This window comes from Mesoplodon bidens (genome assembly GCF_964165515.1).
Source record: "Mesoplodon bidens genome assembly, chromosome: 9".
NCBI lineage: Eukaryota > Metazoa > Chordata > Mammalia > Artiodactyla > Ziphiidae > Mesoplodon > Mesoplodon bidens.
In genome coordinates this window covers 82,616,856-82,644,540 of record NC_138166.1, presented here as the reverse complement: position 1 = coordinate 82,644,540, position 27,685 = coordinate 82,616,856, and the positions used below count along the sequence as shown (strand labels likewise).

Genomic DNA, 27,685 nt, shown 5'->3' with positions numbered 1-27,685 from the left:
GAGCACAATGCTGTTTGGGTCCAACCAATCTTAATATTGAAGCAGCAAAGTCTATGTGTACAAGAGGACAGATGCAGAGAGAAAAAGAGAACATGGAAATCAGAACTCACAGCTAAGGATACTGAAGCAAACACACTCTGTTATTTTAAACTGTACTGTGGTCATTCATCATCATAAGTATCTCTATCTTGTCAGCATTCTCCAGACCAGGCGAATTACCTCTGCAACTATGTGGAAGACAAATCACGACTACATCCCTGACCAGAAAGGCAAAAAAGTCATCCATCACCACACACTTTTCCTCCTTCCCAACCACGGGGCTCTATTGGCCCCATGTGATGTTTCAATTCACACAATGAGTTTATGATTCTCTCTGAGGAACGAGCTGCATAGCAAGATAATCTCTTGACATAAATGGGGCCCTGGGAGGAGATACTTGGGAATAGGCCCAGCTCCAACATTACCACAAAGCACTTAAACATTTGAAGCTTCCCCTCCCTGGCTGGTTATCAGTGTTTCGTGGTGAAGTGTCTGTAAAGGGTAGAGGGTGTAAACCATCAGTGAGGTGCAAGTTGAACGGGAGTGAAGTGAACACAGGAGAGAACCCTAGAGAAAACCACTCTGGGGGAAAAAAAAATTCTAAAGAAACAAACCATGAGAAAAAACAGGTGCTGAAGCTGGGCCATCAATAATCTTTCATCAAGTGTCGTTTATGGTTTTCAGTTTCTCACAGTGTTTAGTTAGCTGGCACAGCACCTCACTCGGGCTCCAACACGTCAGAATGTAGGAGAAATCATGTTTCAGGCTCTGGGCTCCATTCCTGGGAGCATGAAGCAAGAGGACATTTGCAGGAGCACTAGGTTGGAAGAAAGCCCTAAACTTGGGAGGCTGCATTCTAATCGGGAGAACACTCAGAGAACATGACCTTCAGTTTTCTTCCCTGCTTCTACTTCTTTACCAATTATTAAGGTAGGGCAGCCTAAAAAAAGCAGAGACCAAAGGGCAGAGGGAGCCAGTGTGGTGTGCTTCCCACACTGGAAGAAGAAAGCTGTTGACCATGTCCTTTGTGTCTCCAACATGGAGGGGAAAATTCCTCCACCATCAGACTTGAAACGCTGAGGATGCGCCTGCCCTCTAGAGCCCTGCAAAAGACAGGTGTCTATGAGTATTTTTATTTGGTTGGTCTTGCCCACCATCTATCTCTGTTCCATGAGGTACAATACTGAGAAAAGAAAGCAGGACTTGGCAAATGTTAAGAAGAGAAGCACAATCAGGTGTATAGAATGAAAACATGCCAAGCAGCATCCCAACAATCGTGGCAGTCCAACTAAAAGCAAGTCAAATCCTGTTACATAGATAAGAGGATCCCCAGAATATGGCCTGGACTTCGTCTGTCATCACTCCAAGCTGGACATAACTGAAATCTCCCTCAACAGGGGTCTGGATAAACAAACTGTAGTCCACTCACATGACAGAATACTACTCTACAATAAAGAGGAAGTAAGCAACAACATGGATGAATCTCAAATACATGACTCCACTTCTATGACAGTCTTACAAACTGTAAGGACAGAAAGCAGATCAGTGGTTGCCATAGACCAGGGGAAGGGTTGGGGGTTGACTCCAAAGGGGATGGAAGCATTTTGGGGGATGATGAAAGTCTCTTTTCTTGACTTTGGTGATGGCTTTGTGTATACCTGTTTAACAAAACTCCATTAAGTTACGCCTAAATTTAAAAATAAACAAGAAAAAATGGCTTGGGTAGGTAGACTATGAAAGAATTTCATTTTTAACTCAAAATTTCCTAGTCAAATAGTTTATATGTAGCTCAGAGTGAATAACAAGCTCAAAATTCAGTACTCAGTAATTATGTTTGAGGTAAACCACTAAACTAGCTATTCAGTGCATTAAAGCACTTTAAAAAATTTAAGCAGAAAATAGTTTGGAAGAGAAAGCAAGGGTTTAGAAGAGCGTAGAAAAAAAAAATCTTAGCCATTTCCCAAAAGCACCATAAGAAAGTATCAATTCTCAGGCAATGGCTAAGAGAAAGCATGATGTCATCCCTCAGTTGGCTATACAGAGGAAATATTCTCATCAAATAATGAAAACAGTACTACAAAGTACATATGCCTATTGACATTTCTTTTCTACCTTGAAATAAAATCATTCTGTGATCCGGCTTAATGTGAATAAAATAATACCCAATTCCCAATCAAATGAAAATTCTGTACAGGCTCAGAGATTATTCTTTTATCAAATGACTTTCAGTTTCCCAAATTTCACCAGCTGAAATTATGCTGTGAGAACTGTTCAATTTAACCTTTAGAAATGCAGTTACAGCCTCTGAGTGGGAAAAATCTGCATTTTATCACCAACAGGAAATACAATGCCCTTCGTTTATTCTCTAAGACAAGAAAAAAAAAAGGCTACTTATAAGTTTAGTATAGAAAGTGCAGACGGTGGTATATCTGTGTCTCAAATAAAGAGAGCAGATGTAAATCTGTATCTACTTAGGATAAGGTATCAACTCTTACCAGTCTGCTCTCTTCCTTTCTTCAATCCTCTTTCTTTAGCGTGGATGACCAAGGCGGGGCCAAGCCACATCCCTCCTCAGGTCTGCCATTCCACTCAACTGTCTCAAAGTTATGGCTCATGATTTGTGGTGTTCCCAAATAAACTCCACCTTCTTCCCATCCACTATTTCATCCCAAACTGCTCCTATTCCCATTTCTACAGACTCTAGCTCTCCAACAGATTACTATTACAATTCTTGGTTAAACTGATATTCAGTGTTTCTAAAATCATGACTTTTATATTACAGCCCTCCCTGGAGCGCTCCCATCTGCCTATTGACCTCTGCATAAATGGTAACCCGTGGGGCCTGCTACACAGCAGATGCCCTGCGCCGACCCTGGAAATTCCCTTCACATCCTTTCCTAGGTTGTATTTCCTGAATCCATGCCTTCCTCAATAAAAACCTTCCTCCTTACAACCTTTTCCTTAAAAACAAAAACAAAAACAAAAACAAAAACCCACTGTTTTTTCATGGAGAAAATGTCTTATCTTTGGTCAGTTAAGTAAATATAGGATTGTTTTTGAAGATTTTATTCAGGCGAAAGACTACCCTATTCATGAGAACATTGAATCAACACAAATTCTTTTCATTATCCATGAGCATAGCAATACACTATATTTCTGATACCACTGGCTGCTTTAGTTATATGAAGAAAACATTTTACTACGAAACTTAATTATAACTGCTCAAGAATATGGATATAAGAGACAGTGGTCTAAAATTACCAATTTATAACAAAAAAAAGTTTAAAAGGGAACTTAACGCACTGGAAGGCATACCTTCCAATTATTTTCAGGTTAATTATTTCTCAAAAAACATGTAATTTATCCGAATTGTAGAAAAACCAATTTATATCACATAGACAATTACACTGATAAGAAAATAAAGATAGTATTCCTATTTTAAATTGGTAAAGATAAACACAACCAACGGGGATGTGAGAAAAAGGCCATTTAAATTTTTAACAAGTCTGCTGTTACTTTTCTAAGAAAAAAAGGATAATAATTATAGGAATACCACAATAAACATCTCGTAGGTTACCAGAAAAAGGACGTGAGAATGGTCTAAAAACACAGCTTATACATGTATGTGACAGTGAGAATATGGAACAAAGCACTCAACCAGCGTCTGTAACTCTGGATTATCAATTACAAGGCTATGATTAAAAAGTAACATACAGGCCTGAAGTACAATTTTTTCTTTAAAAATTTTAGATCAATTTTTATCACTTCTAAGGTCTCTATATGCAAGAGGTGAGAATTTATTACAGAACCACAAAATGGCTTGAAAGATATAATTAAAATAATACGTGCAGGGCTTCCCTGGTGGCGCAGTGGTTGAGAGTCCGCCTGCCGATGCAGGGGACACGGGTTCATGCCCCGGTCCAGGAAGATCCCACGTGCCGCGGAGCGGCTGCGCCCGTGAGCCATGGCCGCTGAGCCTGCGCGTCCGGAGCCTGTGCTCCGCAACGGGAGAGGCCACAACAGGGAGAGGCCCGCGTACAGCAAAAAAAAAAAAAAAAAATACGTGCAGAGTAAAGAATTTAAACGATGGTCTGACAAAGCGCAAGTTTTCATTTCATGGGCAAATCAAGAACTCAGAGGCAAGGAAATTGATGCCATGCTAAACTGTGCCCCACCTGAGAGAAGAACACAAAACTTCAGAAAAGGATGGAGGAGAAAAAAAACACAAAAAACCAAGTAATCTATGACATAAAATAAAAAATGAAAATACATGTTAAGTAAAGGTTACATGATTAAAATAATTTCAATGTCCCCTAAAAGCACTGTGAACATTCAGCTTTGCTTGCAGACATACCAATTTAGGTCCAATAAATTAAGTAAAAAGCATTTTGAAGGAGTTAATATTTACATTTTTAAAGTGCTAACGAAAATAATTATAAAATTTGCAAGGTTAAGTTCAAGTTTTTGAAACAGAGAAAAAGGATATCCAGTATGGTAGAAATTATCAATTAAGACAAAAGGTGGTCAGTGTTTAAGAATAACAAATGCATAAAACTAAAATCTAATCATTTTACTCAATAAAGATTTATAGGTAAATAATGATCATGTTAAAACATGTCATGCTATCCTTTGGTCTAAGTTTCTACTTTATGAAATTGTTCTAAGAAAATAACTACAGACTATGATTTAGCTAAGGAACCAATGTTTATGTGTGTGTGTGTGTGTGTGTGTGTGTGTGTGAGAAAGGAAAAAATAATCCAAATAAACTAAATATCCAACAATACATAAGACAGAATACTAGGTAGACATTAAAAGTGAGGTAAAAGAGGAATATTCATGTGGAAAAAGGAATTAAGCACCTATTATGTGTCACTGTTCTAGGCACTGACTGTACAGTTAAGAATAAGAGAAAGTCTCTGTTCTGAAAAAACCTTTCATCACTTAAAAAAAGAGAGGGGGGGAGGAGAGAAAATGAAAAAAGAAAACAACCCCACATTTTGGTGAACTGATGTATTCTTATTGAAAATTTTCTGGTAGTACTAGTAGAGATGATTTCCTTCCTTTGGCTTATTTATATTCAATGCATTTAAAAACAAAAATTTTGACAGAAAACTTGTGCTAAGAAATGTGTACGTTTTTGTTTTTATTTTATTTATTTATTTATTTGGTTGTGCCGGGCCTTAGTTGTGGCAAGTGGGCTCCTTAGTTGCGGCATGCACGTGGGATCTAGTTCCCTGACCAGGGACTGAACCTGGATCCCCTGCATTGGGAGCGCAGAGTCTTACCCACTGCGCCACCAGAGAAGTCCCCAAGTTTTTGTTTTTAAAAGAAGAAAATACATTAACATTCAGGGCTGATTCAGTTTTGCCCAGATAAATTTGCAAATTATTCAGGTCAGATAACTCTCTCCAGTTTTTTCTTTTTTTTGAGCCAAGAGTCAACATTCTCTTGAGTGAATTAGTTCTTCATAATTGTTCCACATATTTTGAGACAAATAAATATTATGGACACTGTAATAAAGTCTGGAAACTGATTTGGAAAACATCCCGACCTACAATTGCATGTGAAACATGCTCCATGATTCCTTCAAAAACATCATCTAAAGCACAGAGCTTTACGGCACTGAAGACAGCAAACTAAGTAGCTCTTTTCCTAAGGAATAAAAGTTTAACTTAGATAATTATGGTGCAGAGCCAAAAAGGAGTGTCGACATTAGGTAGAAAAACAAACAAAAATCACACATTAGCATAATGCAAGGATAAGAAAAATGTGTTCCTAGTAAAGCCAGCAGCACGATGTAAAGAGCCCCATGGTTGGGCTCAGAAACAGATTTAATAAAAAGTACCCAGAATTCCACACATACATGAAAAATGTGCAATAACAGGCTAAACAATAAAGAAACTACCCTTAAAGAAAAATAACTTTAAAGTTGTTAGAATTGTCATCTTTTGGCATATATTTGGGAATTCTAATTCTTCCTAAGGAAAACTACAGATTTAACCCTGCCCCCAACCAGTGACTTTACAACTTTGATAGGACGTATTTGCATATGGATATTGTACTGAGGTTCTAAATGTGAGATTCTAAGGATCTAGCCTATCAATTGAACAAGACCTCCAACTAACTCCTCCTTTAGGCCTCATTTTAAAATCACTTAAAAGATGGTCTCTGAGCACATGGGAGAAGGGGTAGGTTGGGAAGATACACTCTCACAGGTCTCTATACTTCTATCACAACTGTAATTAGAGACCGAATTGTGTATGACCTAGAAGGACTACACTTGTACTGTTTAATGTTATAGCCTCAACACCCAGCACTGTGCCTGGAATATAATAAGCTTTCGATAAATACTAATTGTTTGATCATTCATTCATGACTCAACATGACAAATGCATCTAGAACACAAGCCAGATAGCATATGTTAAATGTCAAGGAGAGGTAATGGGGCAGTAAAAGAACTCAGGAGAGAAGGAGTATGATTCAGGACTTGGATAAAAAGTTTGCAATACAAATACTACTGATGAGGATGATGGATCATTTTAGAGGACTTTTTGTAGGCTCGGCAGAATGCTCAGCCATTTAATAACCACCATATGAACCATGTCAACTGTTCTAAATACTTTGGATGTATTAACTCATTCAAGCACACCACAACCTAATGCGGTAATAAGGGCCATTATTACATTCATGTTACAGATGAGAAAACCATGGCACAGAGATGTTAAATAACCTCAGGGTGACAAATTAATAAGCAATCGAGCCAGGACTTGAACTTGGCTGATCTGATATTGGGGCTCATGCTACTAATCATGTACTCCGTACTGCTGCTATATGCTAGAAAACAGGCATCCTTCCTGTTGTGTCCTTCTACTAGTCTACCCACTTCTAGTTACTAACCAGCACAGTTAACGGTACATCTAAGATCTAGGGTCACATTCGTTCAAACACAATTTCATACTGTTAGGTCATCTCCTGGCAGATCAAATCTAAATCAGGCTCTGTGAAGAGATACAAAAAAGATCCCATTTTCTCAGGAGTTTATCAACTATTCAGGAAAACCATTGCACATATGTCAACTGAGACGGGTTACCAATCAATATATCAACAAGTACAAAATCATGGTAGTAAGTGATTGTGTAAACGCTGAAGTAAGGCATGATGAGAAGGCAGTGAGGATCAAAAGGGAAAAATGCCAGGAAGAAGAGAAAGGGCCTGAAGGAGGAGGAGGGCATGGTCAGGAGAGCGGAGACAGCTACTCAGAAACAGCGCATCCATAATGGAGTCGGAGTCAGTGGACTGAGAGCTGGAAACAGTGGACTAGACTGAATATGAAGATATTCTCTATGGTGGGTGAAGTAGCCAGGCATGTTGCAGTAATGTCCTACAAGAGAACACAGGTCTTCCTCCAAATTCAAACCCTCCCAAATGTAATCTTGTCTTACGAATTCTATCATTTCTTCCTAAGAACACCCTTTCATGAAGAACTGAGGCACAAAATTACTAGGTAATTCCAAAGCCACCCTGAGGTCTGATTCGGGAATATTTATCTGGATGTCAACACTGCAAGTAGCATCCAAAATTCTGTACAACGTATTCCTTAGGGAATATGTTGGAAGCATGCTAAATAAAGCCTTAAAACTTGTGTAAGCATAATGTCTATGTTAGTAAAATGACTTACTTTGAGATGTTTACATAAGCAATAGCCACAGGACAAAATGAGTTCAATCTAGGGCTAAGTAGTGTTATGATGGCGAAGAGGAGAGTGAAGCCAGGGCCGGGCAGAAATATTTCAAGTTTCATCACATCACTCAGCAGTCACAGGACGGATCAGACAACCTGATCACACACCTGAACCTGGGAATCAGGAATGTTATCAGCTGCCTCCGGAATACCTGAAGCATTCATTTAGCCAAGTCTGCAATGGGCTCATTCACAGCCAATTTGGACCCATGAAATAGACTCATAGAACAATCCCCACATGCACCCAGAGAACAGAAAAGAGAATTGAAGAGCATGAACAGCGAGAGCAGAATCTGTGCTAGAGGCAACGCTCTCTGGAAAGAGATGACATTTTTTCTTTGGAAAAATTGCTCCTGGACTCCCTCAATTTCTTTTCTCCTTTCTTTGAATGAAGGAAGAAAGACACAAAAATTATAGCTCAGGACACTTAAATAAAAGCTAGGACCCCGTTTCTCAGAGCTCAGCTGTAGGCATACCCCTGTATGAAGTCAGTTAAACAAGGAATCAGAGGGAACTAGACAAATTTGTGGCAGAAAACTTCCTGAAAACAGAATTCACGGCAGTGACACACCAAGTCTACAGTCTACACCAAGTCTATTTTGGAAATAAGATGTTTTACTGAAAGAAGTAACAAATTTTAAGAAATCCTGTCTCTAATAGTGCTCTAACCTCTGGGCAAGTCACCTGATCAAACATTTCTTCAGAGGTGCTGAAATTCAGAGCTGGAACACACCCACCAAACATCAAGACATGGGGCCCTGTGCTCAATGTCCAATCCCTCTACCTCAACCTATTATGGCGCCTGAATTTTCCAACACAAAAGCTTGTCGGACTGTGACCAGCTAGAGGAGTGGGATAGGGAGGGTGGGAGGGAGGCTCAAGAGGGAGGGGATATGGGGATATATGTATACATATAGCTGATGAACTTTGTTATACAGAAGAAACTAACAAAACATTAATATCCAATAAAGATATTAAAAAAAAAAAAAAAGCTTGGTGAAAAAACGGCAGACCCAGTAAGGTACAGGATAGAATTGGGCATTCTGCAGAAGAAAGAGACATATTCACTTTAGAACTTTATTTTTTAAAAGAACTTCTACAACCAAATGACCCTTCATATTTTCAGGTACAGAGGAGGCAATAAAAACAACGTTATAAGTAGTTTTGTATTTCTCTCTTGTTTTTGCAATTTCTTCCCCTATCCTCTTAAAGGATAATTTTCAAACAGGTAAAATCATGACTTCTATACAAATATAAAATAAAGATGTGTCAAAAATTGTATTTTAACTCATTAATTCATGAGGGAACCAGAGAGATATTACAAGTGATTCGAAGCAGAGCCTGGAGGATGGATATATATACAGGCAGCTAGGAATGCTGAAGTGAATTTGCTAAAGACGCAAAACTATAGAGTGAAAATGTAAAGTTTGAAAACATTTCTTCTACAGAGTAGAAATTAATTGTATCTGTCTATACAGAGCCACATTTGTACAAACAGGAATCATTTGCATCTTTATTAGGTCTTCACAAGTTAAATTCCCTCTCCATAGGGGGGCAAAACAAGCCAGTTAAAAGCAAAGGGGCTACAGAATCAGATAACACCCAAGGGTTTACTAGGCAGCACCCAGCGACCCATTGAAAGGATACCCAATAATCATCTTGCCAGTTTCAAAGTCCACTAACAATTTCTCCTGATGTCCCAAACTAAATAAAAGAGGTGAGAGATTATGTCCTAGATTTCATGCCCTACGGTGCAAAAAAAAAAAAAAAAAAATCCACAATAGAAGAACTCAGTTGAAAACTGGATTAAATTTGTAAAAGGAGGTGCTTAAACACAACCACTAACTGTGGTAGAAGCTGAAATACAATCTTTTTAAAATTTCAGCATTTCTGTGCAATTTCATTCAGAAACATGTTCAGACTAAGAGAGATAGACTTCTCTCTTATTCCCATGGAAAGCATAAATGCTTTCGGATTTCTTTAGAAGGAGAGAGGGATACCCCTGCAGTTCTGGTGAGTGTGAATAGGAGATCTTTACAAAACAAGAACTGGCCACACAGGACTCCTAGAGCTCAAAGAACTATGGACAAAAGGCCATAAAGCAACGCACTCAGCCATTAGGGTGGCGACCAGCTGAAGCAAACTCCCCCAAAATCAAGGTTTCCTTAACAAATTCCAACTCTTTTGCAGAGGGAGAGGGGAAAAGGGAGCTGTGGGGAGGGATGGGAGGACAGGAGAGGAGAGGGGGAGGGGATGGAGAAAGGAAAGAGCCTCAGCAGCATGGGAGAGAGAGACTGCCAGGGTAGCTGCCACTCTGCCCTCGCAGCTGCCTTCGCCACAGGGCTGCCGTGCACGTTTCTGTGCTGTGAGAATCCTGGTCACCGAGCTGCACATTGCAATCCGACTGGAGTGGCTGGAGTTCAAGAACCTTCGGGTGCGGGGAGAGGACAAGTGGAACAAAGAGAGCAGCAGTTTCCCCTAAACTGGGAAAAACTAGAGTTGCCAAATGCAGGAGAGATGCAAGAAAGCACCTGAGAACGCAGCACTAGCACTGAGCCCGGCTTCCCCGTGAGCAGCCATCAACCTTATGGAGCACATAAGGCTTCCGGCAGCAAGGTCAGCAGCCAGTGCGCTGGCTCTTGCAGGACGAGGTTCTTCTGGGATTTCCCCAGGGGAGCAAATGTACAGTGTGAAGGGAGCTCTAGTGCTAAGCAACCAAACTCCCAGGCAGAACCCTAGGCCTTGACCTTGGGTAGTCAGCATAAAAGGGACATTAGAGGGTTAGGAGGTTACTCAGAGGCTCAGGGAGAGTCAAAGAGGGAAGAGCTATTAAAACAAACAAGAAAGGAGCGTCGGTACCATCAAATCACCGGTGATTAGAAGCTGAGAGGAACCTTAGGGTCACGTAAGCAGGAGGCATTCTAAACAAGTAGGCCAGAAGACACACAAGGGAACTGCAGTTTAACACAGACCGAAGTTATAAAGCCCCTGGGTGACTGTACTGCTTTATACCTTCCTCAGACTTACTGGACAGACCACTTTTTAAATCTCTGCAGCCGAAAATATTTTAAAACTCTTACACTGAAGCCCAACTCCACTGGGGGCTAAGAAAAGATAACTTCTATAATGGCCCCCAAGACTCATGGAAAGGGCTGCTTCCAACACCCCGAGGAAAAGAGGACAGTGCTATTCAAGTTCAAAAAGGCACTGAAAAACCAGAACCTGAAGGAAGAGGTCAGGAGGACATGCTTCAAATCCTGCCTATTTATTTTAAAGGAACACTTCCATCCTTTATATTTGCATGTGAGACTCTGACTGGGCAACTCTGCAGGTCTTCATGATTTAATGGAGAAAGCAGGGACCTGAAAATCTGACTCCCCCTAATCCCCACCTCCAGAGCTAGTCTTTGGACCATTCTAGGCCACGCTTAAGCACATTCGTATTAGTAATAGTATGTATCGCCAAAAAAACCCACTCATGGATAGAGGAGGTTACCAAGAAGTCAGTACGGAACGCGAGCAAAGAAGACAATCTTCAAGTGAGCCCAACCAGAAGCCAAGAAAGGAGAGACGAGCAGAATAAACAACAGCAAAATCTGCTTCCAAGTCATCAGGATTCCGCATCACGGAAAGGCAGAAGATGTTCAGGAGATGGACAGCCCCATCCTGGTAATCGGACCCATTCTGGGACTGTTAGAAATGTGGCTGGAGTGGATAGGATGCCAGGCTAGGCTCTAGCCTCTCACACGCACCTGAGAGGAAAGAACACATGACAGGAAATAGAGGAAAAGTCAAATAGACGCTATGACTCACCAAGCACCAGCGGAGGGAGGCAGAGGAAGAAATCGGTGCAACGCGGCTGCAACCTGAGGAGTGGGAGCCCTCTCTTACCTCAGAACCATAATTGATTTGTCTGATTTACCAGAACAACAGCAAGCTACGCACCAGCCACATTTTATTGCCTGTTTTACAGGTTATATCTGCAGGAGACTGTATTTATTACAGAGGAGGCTACAGCAAAAACAATAATAAACCGAAGATAAGCAACAGCCTTATTTTCCACTGATGCGCATTCCGACTTTTTGTATGCTGGCGAGGGAGGGAGTGAGAAAGGAACAGGAAGAAACAAAACCCACTAATAATGAAAACATGGTTGTACAAAGGGAAGCAGTCACCACAGAACCACCCTCCAAATGGAATCAGATCTAGAACCAAGTTGATCAAATTCTTAGCAGTTTCACAATCACGGGAACATCCCAGCCTGAAGGGTAACTGGACAGGGGTAATAAGAACAGCAATGACTTGCAATAGGCTTGTAATAGGCTATTTCCTTCACCTTCAAAAGTCAGAAATAAAGGAAACCAGTAACTGCTTCAGGACCCAAATTACCAGATTTTTTTTTTCTTTTAGTGGATACCCTGAAAAACGGAAGCAGAGATGCAGAAGAGTCAAGTTTATCCAAGCCCCAGGCAAAAGGTAGGTTCATCCAGTTGGCATTGCCCCAGTCAAAAGGTAGGTTCATCCAGCTGGCATTACACACAGACACCATGAAGCTTACAGAAAACACAACACTCAGCTGACGTTAATGTCAAAAATCATCTATATTAACAAAATCAAAACACAACACAATCTAAACATTGGGGAGCCACTGTAACATTTTTGAAAAGTCAAAAAACTGTAATGCGTTCTTGATATGGGAAGGGATGCAAGAGGCTCAACTGGGGACAGGAGAACACAAAGTTAGAAAGCATGTTTAGTAGCCAACACCTGAGCGGTCCAGTCCTGGGAAAAGCTGATGAATGCACATGAAAAGGCCTGCTTGTTTCAGCACCACATGAGGAGGCCCGCATCTCACCTGCCAAAGCAGAGTCAGTCTACACCTGGGTTACTTAACTTCCCCACAGTAGGGAGTCAGCCAAGCAGGGCTTGCACTTGCTAACTCACTACAGGAGGCATTTTCATGCCTCTTACCTGCTGACCCTTACCTGCTGAAATCATTTTTACAAAATACAACAGAAGGGATGGGAACAATGGGTAGAAACCTGACTCTAAGAGTGGGAGGCCATTAAGACTAGAACAAATGTATGGGTTATCTGTCTCACAATCATGATATAACCTCTTCCACAGAGCATATTTCTTGAGTGTTTAGAGAACAAAATGTGAAGAGCATATGTGTCTTCTTCTCCTCCAAGGATGTGTCCTCGGTTGGGGTGAGAGGTCCTGCACAAATATCAGTTCATAGTCAATTATGGTGGCAGCACATTGCATATAGTGTCAGCTCAACAAAAACTGCCATTTACCACAACCTGCAACTAAAAGGGGGACCAATGGTGGGAGGGAGGGCCACAAGGATTAAAAAAAAAAAACTGAGAAACTTTAATGAAACCATTATATATGCTTGTATTACATGACCTTTATTCCAATGTTTGTTTCTTCAACCAGATGTAAACTATTTGCCCATCTGACCCCACATGCCTACCTGTCCCTCAGTAAGATAACCAGAATGCTTCAGGAAGCTGAAGACCCATACATCTCACTTAAATCGCACAAGGGCACCCAAAACACACACATACTGAACACGACATTGTGATGGAAAGAAAGGAAGGTTAGAAGGGGGAGACAAAACTCGTCTATTACACAGGGCACCAAAAAACCCTGCAATCTAAGCTGAATAATGTGTTATGAAGGTGGAAAAGGTCATTCTGACATCTGTTAAATGGAATAGCTTTTTCACTTCCTCTCCCACGTGATCTAGCTTTCCTCTTTTATTTACGTGGTAAGTGGGGGAGTCAGACCTGCATCCATCCATCCATCCATCCATCCATCCATCCATCCATCCATCCATCCATCTACCTATCTATCTATCTATCTATCTATCTATCACGGTACGTGGGCCTCTCACTGTTGTGGCCTCTCCCGTTGCGGAGCACAGGCTCCAGACGCGCAGGCGCAGTGGCCATGGCTCACAGGCCCAGCCGCTCCGCGGCATGTGGGATCTTCCCAGACCGGGGCACGAACCCGTGTTCCCTGCATCGGCAGGCGGACTCTCAACTACTGTGCCACCAGGGAAGCCCACTGCATTTACTTTTGAATAATGTAAGAGCAAACCAATTCGCCAATATCTAGGCAGAAAAGAGGATAAAGGTATGTATGAAACCGAACTACAGTTTAGTGGGGGATCATGAAGACAGGTTCCCTAAGATTCACTGCTACCAAAAACAAACACGCAAACATAAAGAAAACACATCAAGGTAGAAGGCAGCATGTGATCCAAAGATAGCACTCAAGATCATTAGGACACTACGCTGGGGGTACCAAGGGGACAGCCCCAAAGCAACTGTAACTCTACCTCAAAAACCTGCTGAGGGCCTCACCTCGATGCCAATAGGAAATCTAAGCAAGAATAGGAACTCCACAGGCCAAAACGCAGCACCATCCCCAAGGCTGAATTCAGCTTCTAGATGGCCCTGGAGTATGGGCCAGACATGAGCTTTTGGGTGGGCATATCTGCCATTAGTGTAGGAGTCACCACTATGTTTTCCAAAATAGGTATTTTACAGCGCTGTCCCCCTGCAGTTGAATAACCAAAAAAATTACCCTTTGACTTTACCAAAAGAACGATAGTAAAGGAAATATTGTTGAGAATGCCACAGCAGATATATATAGAAATTAATACACACATGAACAATAACACAGCACGGTAAACCACAGAGAAAACTGGCCTGATACCAGCTTGCTGGGAAAGCCACCTGTGAACCATGAGCCTCAGGAGGTACAACAGTCACCTGTGGCTCAAAGGCCATTAGTAACAGGTTTTCTGGGCTTCTCTGGATTTGAGCTATGAGGAACGCACAGTGAATGTACCTTGCTCGTTAAACAGTGGCACAATGTCTTGACGGAAGTCTAGTTAATTAACTGCCACACTGTGCAATCTGTAGTCTGCAGTGACTGCTACAGAGAGGGAAAAGCTCAACAGAATCCCAGTGATTAAAGCCAACAAGGGACAACCACACCCAGGCAAAGGAGAGCTGCCGAGACAGGTTAGAAGCCACCACAAGGAGCTACAGGCAAAGCCTGAGCCAGGCTTGGCAACACAACATAAGATACACTGGAATTCATCACTGCTGTGGGTCTGGCTGAGCTTCTGTTTACGGTAGTATTTTCTTCTTGTGCCCAAGGCAAGCTTCCCAAGTGTCCAAGCGAAGACTGACCACCCTTCCTCTGTCACGTCCCCTGGGCTGCGTGCTCCGCCCTACACATGACCCGGAGCCCCTCCTTACCCATTAGTGACTGTGGGAGTTGAACTGGATGGTGTGTGTCCCAGCAACAGAGGGTGAAACTGACAGCCAGAAGGCCTTCCCCGGGCCACCTGGTCAAAATCAACCCCTGAACCCTCACTACTGCCTTGGTCTGCTCTATTCCTCAGAGCAGTCGCTGCTGCCCGGCAATTGCTATTGTCTCCCTTTCCCGCTTGCATGTAGGGACTTTATCAGTTCTGTTCATTGTTACATTCTCTGCCTAGAGCAGTTCCAGGCATGTAGGCACTTGCTGAGTAAATGAATAAACCCCCTCAACTAACAAAGGAGTCTAATTCAGCCAATGCAAGTTCCTAAATATGCAAGGGTAGCATCCTGATCATCAAATAGTCGTTTGGACACAGCCTTTAGGGAGCTCAAAAGTATCTGCATCATCTCTTCTCCTATATCATCTAGTATATCTGTTAGCTCAAAGGATGCTCACATACTTCTCCCTAGTTGATTAGGATTAATTCCTAAACCTGTCCTAGAACCTGTATTTGACCTTTCTCCACTAAGACTTTCCAGTCACAGAACTAAACAGGGATTTTTTTAAAAAGGTAATTTTATTTTAATACAACGCAAAAGAAATACCTCCTAACTCATGATAATAAGAAAAGGGAAAAGCAACTCAGTAAAAATTCAGGTGAAGAGATAGGCGGTTTTATGCCCTTGTTTAAATTCTGTTTTCCTGGAGTATAAAACAGGATCTCTATAGATGCATTAGCAGAAGCCATGGAAAAATTCACATTCAGTGCCTGAAAACGAATGAGCTACAGAAAACACATAAACTGAGGTCCTTTGGTGAATGAGCAGCCAAGCTCCTGGCACCTCGGAGCCACACAGCTCCATTCACGGACACAACTCACCCCAGATATGTCTGCGACACGGTGGATAGGCACTTCCTTCTTGCTATGCAATCCTTTGCCATTCTTAATAGCCCTGTAAAGAAAGGAGAAAAAAGAAAAGAAGCCCGATGATGACAATACAAATCACACTGGGAAGGGGTAAGGAGGGTGGGAAAAGGCGGCAGGAAGAGACGTTGGTCCGATGGTCACGTGTCACTACACAGGGCACGCTGCTGAGCAGCCAGTCTCGGCCAGAGCATTGGGAGGTGGGGAGGGTACACTCCTGCCCTTCCCCTATAAGCCCAGTTACCACAAGCTGGCTGCTAGTTACTGCTAACAGTGTGCCTGGTTATCAAAGAGAGATCCAGAACTTGTTTCCAAAGGAAAGGCATCGTTCTAGGCACAAAAGAAGAATCAGTTGGAAGAGCACAGTCCTAAAAAACAGAAGTAATAATGTTTCTTTCTGTGTTTAATCACATGAAACATTTTAAATGCAAAAATATGTAGCTAGTGTTCCAATTCTAATGGAAATAGGTTCCTCCCAGGTAAAAAGATAAGTTGCCCTGAATGAAGCAATACTGTACAGAAAAGTCTTTTTAATAATGGGGAAGAAGGGAATTCCCTGGCAGTCCAGTGCTTAGACTTTGACACTTTCACCACCGGCCCGGGTTCGATCCCTGGGCAGGGAACTAACATATGGCAAGCTGCACCGCATGGCTAAAGAAACAAAACGGTGTGGGGGAGAAATAGCAAAGGTACATACATAACTGACATTAAGCGTCATTTTCAATCAGTCTCAGGTTGTAATAACATTGGGTTTAGCAGGGGACCCTGGGACCACTGGCTGGTTTGCTCCAATCTCCCACCTTTTGCCTCCTAATCCCTAGAGTGGTAGCTTCAGGGACATGATGATCACTCATGTAACAATGAAGGACCGCAGAATCAAAGGTGATGGGTACATCACTCAGCCATGACACCATTAGTCAAGACCTTTGCACATACTGCCAGCCTGCAGACCCACGCAGGGAACACTGCTGTGTTTAGAGATTGAGAAAGAGGCTCAGGAGTGTGACTGCTCCATGAACTAGACTTTCTAGGGTTTCCATATTCCAGAGAAAGTGTTAAAGTAAACTGCCCAGGCCAGGGTCGACATGTCGGACCCTCACACTAGGAACCACACTGCAACCTTCTTCCCGCTCGGGCTCCACTAATGAGCAGGAGTAGAGGCATTACTCTCAGGTCCTAACTTTCTAAATCCAATTCACAAATCAAACTGGGTGGCTGTTGCGGAGTGCAAAGTGGAACAGTCATTTCTTACATGCTTGGGCCCTAATCACTCCCCACTTGCCCCTTTTTCCACCCCAGGGGACTTGTCTCTCACTCAGCTGATTTGAAACACCTTCTGTTCAGATACGACAAACAAAACACTTCCCTTACCACCCGGTTTCCATTCCGTGATGAGGGGAAGAAGTCAAAGTACAGAATTAAGAAAAAAATCATACACTCATTCTAATCTGAACTGTTAGCTGAAAGAAAACATTTCCAAGTTCCTTGACTCCCATGATTCCTCCTGAATCGGAATCAAGGGCTTCAGCTTTAGAAATTGCAAATGGGTCACAATTGCTCCATTTAATTTCAGTCCAGTGATTTACTGTTCAGGGTGTCTGATAATGACCCTGGACCAGGTTTAGCCCCTGGTCCCTTGGGATCTGCACACTAATGGTAGCTCTAACTCTTCCATCTCCCAAAGCCCTGTGTACATCCTGCTTGTGTCCTGTTTCTACAGCCTCCTCTGCCATCAGCAGGCTTTCCCCATTTTGCTACCATAAACTCGAAGGAGGGGGCTTGGGAACAAACCCACAGCGACGCAAGGCAAGCTCACTGCCACCCTGAGGGTAAGTCGCCTTTCTTCTAGGTGAGGCCTGCTCAGCTTTCTGCAGGTCCCATGTGGGCACAGATTGCCCACAGCCTTTTCTTCTAACAACCAAAATACATGGACCTGCCCAATAAACAGATGGTTCACGGAGAACACTGCTGAACTCCTGGCCTTTCCTGGGGGCTGGAGAACACCTCATATACTACGAGGAAAAAAGAACAGGGCCTGGGCAGTAAGTCAGAAAACAGGTTCTCAAGGTAACCTACAATTCTGCTTTCTCTCTGTGACCCCAAAGTAGCTTTGTGCCATAAGCAGAAATTCAGCACTTAACCAAGATTAAACATACCACCCCAAGGGGAAAAACATAATACCCCAAAGCAGAAAGTATGGATAATAGTATATGTATGACATTTGAAACAATCCAGAATTCTTTAAGTCTTTTTTGTTTATTATTATTATTTTATTTTTTGCAGTACACGGGCCTCTCACTGTTGTGGTCTCTCCCGTTGTGGAGCACAGGCTCCGGACGCGCAGGCTCAGCGGCCATGGCTCACGGGCCCAGCTGCTCCGCGGCAAGTGGGATCTTCCCGGACCAGGGCACGAACCCGTGTCCCCTGCATCAGCAGGCAGACTCTCCACCACTGCGCCACCAGGGAAGCCCTGTTTCATTGTTTTATTTATTTATCTTTTAACATCTTTATTGGAGTATAATTGCTTTACAATGGTGTGTTAGTTTCTGCTTTATAACAAAGTGAATCAGCTATACATATACATTTATCCCCATATCTCCTCCCTCTTGCATCTCCCTCCCACCCTCCCTTATCCCACCCCCCCATCCCACCCCCTAGGTGGTCACCAAGCTGATCTCCCTGTGCTATGCGGCCATTCTCTACGTCTGTGTCTTTATTCCTGTCCTGCCCCTAGGTTCTTCAGAATCATTTTCTTTTTTAGATTCCATATATATGTGTTAGCATATGGTATTTATTTTTCTCTTTCTCACTTAATTTTACTGTCATACAGTGAAGTAAGTCTTAATATTAAAAGAAGAAATTCTCTTACCTTGTTCCTAAAAAAATTATTAGATACTTGTTTACATTCAGGCATTAATTTTGGAAAAACCTTCATCTTTTCATACTTTAGATACAATTGCTAAATTAGATAAATTTCAGGCAACATAATATTTAAACTGAGAAATAGTTCTTAGCAAAACAGAGACAAAATTGAAAGTTAATAATTTGTAGACACTAAGTACAAATGCTGCCCGCCCAGAAAGCCCTCTAAAGTATAAGTGGTATGCTGGACCCAGACGGCAAAGTGTGAGGGATCACTGAGTAGCTAAACGGTCTCATATGCCAGCTTGAGTCTCCCTCCCTGTGCTGAGGTTGCTTTGGTTCTTGTTTGCCAGCTGCTGCAGAAACAGCACCAGGTGAGCCATCCCCAGAAAACATCCCTCAGCCTGACACAGGCTAATGCCACGGGGAGGGGGAGAGGGAGGGGAGGGAGAGGGAGGGGAGGGGAGAGAGAGGATCTGGGGGAGGGAGAGGGAGAGGATCTGGGGGAACCACCCAGTGCAGGAGGCTGGGAGGGAGGTGATATGGGGATATATGTATACATTTAGCTGATTCACTTTGTTGTACAGCAGAAACTAACAACATTGTAAAGCAATTATACTCCAATAAAGATGTAGGAAAAAAAAGAAAGAAATTCATGCTTTTATCTCAAAGAGGTAAGGAGCAAACACCAAGAGTGGTAGGCTTACCACAGTGCTGTTAACGAAAGGAATATAATATATACCTTTGTTCCGGGATGCAAGCATCCATATACGACATGCCTGCCTACTAACAGTTGTATATAAGGAAAATAAAAACAGGAAGATCCTGGTTCTGCTGCCTTGTCATTATTTCCTGGCGCGGCTACCCCTGTATCTTACATAACCCACCTTCTCTGGGATAGGTTTGGGGCCCTCCGTCTTTGAGACCTGGGAGGGTATAAAGGTAGCAGGTTTGCTTCCACTGATACCTGCTCCACAGAGCAAACACCAACTCCCCTCCCCATGCTGCCTGCAGGCTGCAACCACGGCTCAACATCCCTTTTCATTAGGCAAGGAATGAAACTCCTGACTTCTAAACTTCACCTGCTGTGTCTGCTTAATAGCTGCTTTCTCACAAAGGCAGGCTGGAGCTCAGGCCAGCCAGGAGAAAGGAAGCAGGGGGGCAGAACACAGGCTGCTCCTCTCAGAGGTTTTCTTCTCCAATCAGCTGCAGGACAAAGATGGCAACAACCAGCAGTGTCAATAATGGACAGAAATCATCACCAGCCAGGAAAAGTGAGTAACGTCCACATACCTACAAAGAGGTAACAGTAAAGGAGAGGGATGAAAACTCAGCTTTCTAGGTTGCTTCTAGAAGCTTCTAGAAGCTATAGCGTGGAAGAGGAACCCCATTCAGATCACTGGAAAACTAGTCCCTTTAACCAACGAAGTCTGAAATTCTTCTGTATGAGATACTATTGCCTTCCCACTAGAAGATAAAAACCATCAACTCTGCAAAGGCAGGCAGGGAGGTTGTTAAAGGGAGATTAGCCCCGCTACCTTAGCGCAACAGAATTAGAGCCTAGCACTCTTTATACAAAGAAACAGTTTGCTCTTCGGTTTTGGGGCCCCTTGCACAGGCAGAAAACCTTCTCCAAGGCACAGGCCTTAGCACCACTGACATCTTGTGTTATCAGTCATCCTGTGCCAACAAAGAGGCCATGACCTTAATTTCAATGTATAGATTATTATCCTGAATATTTTTGTGAGTTTACAAAAAAAGTTCAAAGACTGTATGGTTAGATTAAACCTTATCCCAATCATAAAATAGTTGCCACACGAGGAATTCTTAACCTGGCGACATAAGTGAGCTTCACGTAGGATGCTGGGAATACCTATTATCTAACCTGAAATGGTAGTAGAATTATATATATGAATTTTTCTGGGGCACGGGAACTCCAACAGTTTCCCAGTTCAAAAAGAACCACTTTCATACATAAAGGCATCTAAAGAAAATAAAGTGACAGAAAGCATACAACAGAGGGGTAGCAGGGAAATGACGAGGAAGACCAGGAGGCCCTGAATTCATCATTCCCCTTTAACAACACTGCCTTGGTAACCAGGAACCACAATGTCCCTTAACTCTGCTTCTGCTTCCTTGTCTGCATCCAAAACTTCCTTCCTAACTGTGCTCACTTGGCTCTTGCTCACTGGCCCCCTTGGGCCAGGCCCACGCCAATTTATTCCAAGATAACATCAGGAATATTTTCAATCCACTCAGGCCCCTTTGAGAGTGCACACTACTGCTGCATGACTTCTCCACAGAACTGATTTGTTCGTTTTGCTCCCGTACTTCTGCCCATAACAGAGACCACCAGCCTGTGACATCCACCGGGTGGAAAGTATAATGCTTGGCTTTCGTGGGCCCCAGAGTTTACGTCTTCCCACCATTTCCACATTACTCCTTCTAATTCAATTAGGTCCATCTTCCCCAGGCCCGCTACGTGCAAGTTATTCATTACACTGTCTTTATAGATCCACACTAGAGAAAGAAAAGAATTACAGTTTATCAGTAGCCACCACCTCACCAAAATCATAAAACAATTGTCATGTAGGAATTGTTAACCTGGGGTCCTAGCTGGGGGCTGTTTGAACACTGGAAGTGTCTATGAACTACTTTGAAATGGCAGAATTATAGATGTGAATGGGTACATGCACATGTACCACTCAGTTCAGCATGCAATTTAAACTGCAATGCAGTATTTTCAAATTGTACCATGTGTTCACTTTATTTCTATAGCTAGACTACAGGCCCTCTGAGGGTTAGAATTCTATCCTTAATACTCGTTACGGTACTTAACACAGAGCTATGTCACACAGTTTTAAACTCAGGGCTCACCTAGTTCAATTACTGTGTGCCTAGTAAAGCTGAACAAATGCCCGCTGACTAATGCAGAGTGTGAAGATATTTCAGACTGGAGACATGGATAATGCCAACTGAGTGTAGGGCGCAGAAGAGTGAGGCTTGCTGGCTCTCCTGGAGGTGCAGGTTCACGATATATGCTCCAGGTCGCAGACATCTTGGTTTTGCTACTTGGAGTGGGGCAAGGCAGAAGAGCTGAAAGCCTGGCCTCTGAGCAGAAGCAAAAGTGCATCAAGGACAAAAGCCTCTCATTCCCTTCTTCAAGAGTCCTACAGCTAGAGGAGATGGTCAATAGTCTGAAAGGCAGTGATGCGAGCAAAGCTCCAACCACCATGAACAGTGAAAAGGAACCAAGTGGCAGGATTGTCAGAAACACCTACTAGATAATACAGGGTAAATGACTAAGGAGAAAGGAAAATAATTCCAATGGAAAAGGATAAAAAGCAGAACAAAGAATGAGCAACTTGCTAAACTTCTAAAGAAGCTTTCATTGTGTTTCAGAACATACTGATGAATACAGCAGTGAAACACAGCAAAAAGGAACACTTGCTCTGGCCTTTCTACTGGTTCCTTGGCAGCGGGAGGAAGCAACCAGGTCCTGACACTCGGAAAATGAGATGCAGAGCAGGCACAGGTGCACAATGGTGGGTGGACCTTATGCAGCTGCATTTTCAACGAAACCAGAATTACTGATAAGACAGAAAAGATGGAGAGTACAGAAACTGGAAAGGAGGAAATTGAGTCCTGTGGTCAACGGGAGGTCGGTGAACTGAGTCGGGAGGTATTATGAGGCAGCAGAGCAAATAACAAGGAACTCTGGGCCACCTCATCGAAAACTCATATAAGAAGAAACGAAGGCGCACTGCTATTCCACCAGGTGTGACATCTGATCTGCTGTGCTCAGGTTACGAGAGGGGGAAAAACTGAGCTCTGCGGCAGAGAATCACCAGAGAAGAGGTAGCCCAATATTAGATTCATGGGAAACACAAGCAGACCACGCTGTCCCAGTTTAGGACCAAAGGACTACTGGAGCAGGTAGAAATGGTCAGTGTCAGTCTAAAGTCTTCTTGAGGGGCTTCCCTGGTGGCGCAGTGGTTAAGAATGCACCTGCCAATGCAGGAGACACGGGTTCGAGCCCTGGTCTGGGAAGATCCCACATGCCGCGGAGCAACTAAGCCCGTGTGCCACAACTACCGAGCCTGCGCTTTAGAGCCTGCGAGCCACAACTGCTGAGCCCACGTGCCACCACTACTGAAGCCCGCGCGCCTAGAGCCTATGCTTTGCAACAAGAGAAGCCACCGCAATGAGAAGCCCGGGCACCTCAACGAAGAGTAGCCCCCGCTCGCCGCAACCAGAGGAAAGCCCGCGTGCAGCAACGAAGACCCAATGCAGCCATAAATAAATAAATTTATAAAAAATAAATAAAGTCTTCTTGAGAGGACAAGGCTGCAGAAAGGTGAGATGAGATGAGAGGCAATGACAACTCAAAATTGCCTCAATGACACTGGTTTTATAATTTTTTCGTATCTCTTTATTTATTTTTATTTTTTGGCTGTGCCACGCAGAATTCAGGAACTTAGCTCCCCGACCAGGATCAAACCCACATCCCCTGCAGTGGAAGCGCGGAGTCTTAACCACTGGACCATCAGGGAAGTCCCAAATTTTTTCATGTCTTGATCACAGAGACAATACAGGAACACAGAGCCAGAGAAAAAGTAGGAGAAAGAACGATGCATAATTCAATTCCAAGATAAAAGCATCATTAACAAAATTTCTAAGTGTTTATATACACATGCCCACCCACTTAAATTGTGGGAAAAGTCTGGCGATGGTATTTTCCCCCAGAAGCAATAACTAAATGAACACTTCCTTGTGTTATTAGTTTTATCACATCATTTTGAATAACTGCACATAAGTCCATAATATGGATGCACATTCCATAATTTAATCAATTGCCTACTGCTAGATATTTATGTGAATGTTAACAGTCCAGTATAATACTTCCGGTACTATAAATAATGCCAAAGGAATAACTCTTAAACTGTCAGGCACCTCCCTAATTATTCCTTAGAATAAATTCATAGAAGTGGAATGGCTGTGTCATAGGTCAGCAAAGCACTATTCCTGTTTCCCATCTCCCTTTCCCAAGGCAACCCAGACAGAACCCAGAACAGAACACGCCTTGCCTCGTGGACTCTATTTGTGGAGAAACCCGTTGATTTAGGTGCTCCTTCCCAGGTACCCACTGGTATCTCCATGCTTATAATTATACTTGCAATTATTTACTAGCTCATCCAAAACCCCACTAGACCATACATTTTTGTTTTCTCCCCCAATGCACCTGATGTTTGTTACTGTAAAATGAATAAATTAGAGAACATTTTAATGCTTTTTCCTCAGTCAAAAGACGCAACAGGCTTACTGCTGGGAAAAATGGTTTTTCCGATGTGAGTACACTTACAGGGACCTGCTGGAAAAGATTCACTGCCATCCACTTGAGATCTGGCTCTCTGAACTTGATGCAGAAGCAAGAGGCATGGGAAGTAAGCCTTCTCAACTTCCAGGCCCAGAGCTGGAGGAGGGGAGTCAGGGGCAGCTGAGGAGATAACATATGCATGAGGGAGTTTACCAGAAATGTAGATGCCAAGAGTCTTACAAATGAAAGGAAGCTACGAAGGAGACTTCCCCTTCACAAGTAGCTATAAAATTCGGTGCACTGATGTACCGGTGATTAATTATTTGAACTACAGTCCTCTGGAGAGACTTCCAAGGATTAGAGCAAAAGTAGGATAGGGATATCTGTGACAGACACTCAGCTCTCCGACCCACTCAGCCCCCTGACACCGCAGATGAGGCAAATCAAGCAAGTACAGAAACCCTTAAGATGGTAGAGGCTACTCAGAAGGAATTCAGTTCAAAAGCCATGAACGCAGGGTATGAGGAAGGGGAAAGAGGAGTCACAGGGAAGGAATACAGAACTATTCAATGGGCTGGGTGAGGAACAAGTATGGCTGGCAGGGAAGGCATAGCTAGGACAGAAATCCAAAGGGATCTAAAGCTTATCCATTCCACGCCTTAGTCTCTATTACCTTTTACACATGGTTACAATTCCAACTATTAAATTACTAATGTGCCGTAAAAAGGACACACATTTTGATTTTTTCTTAAAAAACAAAAACAAAATAAAACACTGGTAAAGAATTGTTTAGGGCAGTGGTTCTCAAATTTTCATGCGCATTAGAACAACCTGAAGGACGCAGGAAAAGAGACTGCTGGGATTCAACCCCAGTTTGTGATTCGGTAGGTCTGGGGCAGCGGAGATGTGGGGACACCTGAGGACTCACATGTCTAACAAGTTCCCAGGTGAAAATGACGTTGTTGGTCTGAGGACCATCCTATGGGAACCAGTGGTTTAGGGAGTCAAGTTATGAGACATTCAAAAATGTCAAGGGTCAAATGTTATCACTTTATTGTTATAACTTATTTGGGATTAAAATTATGTTCCCAGTATGATAATCTTCAAATGTATTTTGAAATACGTTGGAAATATTTTGAAACCTCAAATACTTAGGGCTTGTGTGAGAGGAACTAGAGCCTTTTAGCCGAGAACAGTGAGATGGTAGAGAACAGACAAGGTGCTGTGGACAAACAGTCACAGCTGGGTGGAGGGGGGACCAAGTTAATTAGGAAGGTTAGTCTAGAACAACTTCCTCTGAAAGAACACAACGAGTGCAGATTAATAATTACAGGAAAGACTGGGCAAGGAGGACTTCTTATTGTGAGTTCATTATTTGACCATGACCTATAGAGCTACCCACATCTTGTGTACAACACAGGAGCTAAAGCTAATGGGTTCTGACTTTACCCGAAACCCCTCACAGTAGTCATCAAGACGAGCCTCACAGTTTGAGTTGTATCAGATGGAACTGGGAGTGGGGAGGAAAGACAGGATGAAGAGTGAACAGAGCCTCTTAATATCCTGAAAGAGAAAACTATTTGGAAATGGAGATATTATACAGCTCTCCAGAAGTGGCCATTTGTGCTGCCTTAAATGCAGATTGATTACTGCTATTTGGATGTTGAGTGCATCATCTCTTCTGAAGAAAGGGAAAAGCTAAATTTCCCCACATTCAGCTGTATCGTCAAATCACTTCCCCACACCAGCTCTTTTAATGCATTTTCCTGTTATCACATCCACTTGCAGGAGCTGATGTACCCTACCCCCCAACAGTGAAATGCCCCCCAACACTGACACGTGCTGAATCTCATTAGCAACCTCTGGCCATGCCACCAGGGCAAGGGCAAGCCCCAAATCTAGCGGGGAGTGCACTTCCAGGGTTAAGGAAGAAAAGAAGCCATTAGGATACTGAACAGAAAGACCAGGCTCCTTTCTCATGCTGGCCTCCCATTTGTACCAGCATGATGTAACACAGCCGGGTGAAGAGGGCAGCAGATAATCCACCCAACTCCAGCTTTCTATAATGTCTGGCCTACAAAAATCCAACCGCACTCTGGCGCTACAGGAATTCAACAGTGAAGGAAAGAGAAAAACTTCAAATCAAAGCTCTGTTTTTAACACTATTCAGTAGGATCTAGTTTTATGCAAAGAGAATTTTCACTTGGTTCAGGTCATTAGATTGAAAGTGAGAAATCTTGGTTTATTAAAGCTGTACCATTAAACTATTGAGAAGAACAGAGGCTGGATGGAAGAGATGAATTTCAGGGAGATGCCCTCATGGGAAAATTTAATAGAAGTGAAGAGATGGAATAAAAAAGATATAAGGCAGGCAGTGTTCATGATGCAGAGGGGGAAAAAGAGGAGGGGCTGAGAAAACAGGTAAGAAAAGAGAATAGGAAAAATAGCAACACCCAGAGGCCCTATTCAAGTTATTCAGCGTGTGTCCCTCTGAGACTGCATGCTTTGTAAGGCTTCAGTCTGTTGTCTTTTTTCTTCACCACCTGGGACCCAGGGTGCACTAAAGAGAACTGGAATGAAAAGGAATGAATGCAAAGCCATCACGTGCAAGAGAAAACCAGCCTTGAACAACTGTTCCCATTAGAGGAATGATTTGTTTTCTTGGAGAACTGGTTAACTCTAACTGGTCTATACATTGTGATAGGATATATTAGTTTCAAATTTTCAAAACACAGACCCAACCTCAACACCAGTTTTGTCACCGGATTGGTAGGAAGATGAAACCTGCTTCATACCAAGGCATTTCACAAGTCAGAACAGTGTCAAGCCAGTAATGCTGACCTCTTCCAATTAAAGCAACAGAGAGCAAAAAAAATGCTGGTAAGTCTTCACGTTTCATTCATAAACAGCATTGTAAATGCCAGTTAAGTTGAAGGCACGGATAGGAAAGACCCTATAAAAAAAAGTTTTGTATTTTTTTATGCACAAGTCATTTTTTTCCTCCACCTATTAAAATATTGTGGGAAAATTCCGAAAAAAAAAAAAAGTGGAGCTGCTCTGGCTCAATCAGGAGTGGGAAATCAAGCATACCTCTCTCCCAGTGGTATTATAAAAACGCAAAATACATTTACAGTTCACTGCTACCAGAGCATGGAAGTCAGTAAGCCCAATGCAGACCCAGTAACTGCAACAACAAGAGAGGTTTGTACTTGAAACAGTTTCCCTCTTAATAATGACTACAGGTATTGGCCTAGGGAAGAGTTACCAACAAGTTTATAGCCTTCTGATCAAAGTCTGTGATGGAAATGCCAACACAGATTTCCTAGAGGTACAAGCAGAGAGAATTCTACAATAGGGAGGGCGCTGTCAACCAAGTTGGGTAAAAGCAAAAGAAATCTGATAGGATTTTAATGAAGGGCTGGCGTTTACAGGGTTTGGAGATTGGAGATGCAAAAGTCAGCAGACAGGAGCACTAGTTGTTTTTGTTTTTAAAGAAAAGGGAAGTTACAAGGTTCACTC

At 42.8% G+C, this 27,685-nt stretch overlaps 1 protein-coding gene across 2 annotated transcripts in view; it reads right to left on the bottom strand.

Annotated features, from left to right (window-relative positions):
* SND1 (staphylococcal nuclease and tudor domain containing 1) overlaps positions 1-27,685 on the bottom strand; it is a 427,993-nt gene that overhangs the window by 155,498 nt on the left and 244,810 nt on the right. For both annotated transcript variants that reach the window (XM_081244332.1, XM_081244333.1), the window contains one exon: positions 15,943-16,015. In XM_081244332.1, the coding sequence (XP_081100458.1) occupies positions 15,943-16,015 (73 nt within the window). The remainder of the gene's footprint in view (positions 1-15,942; positions 16,016-27,685) is intronic.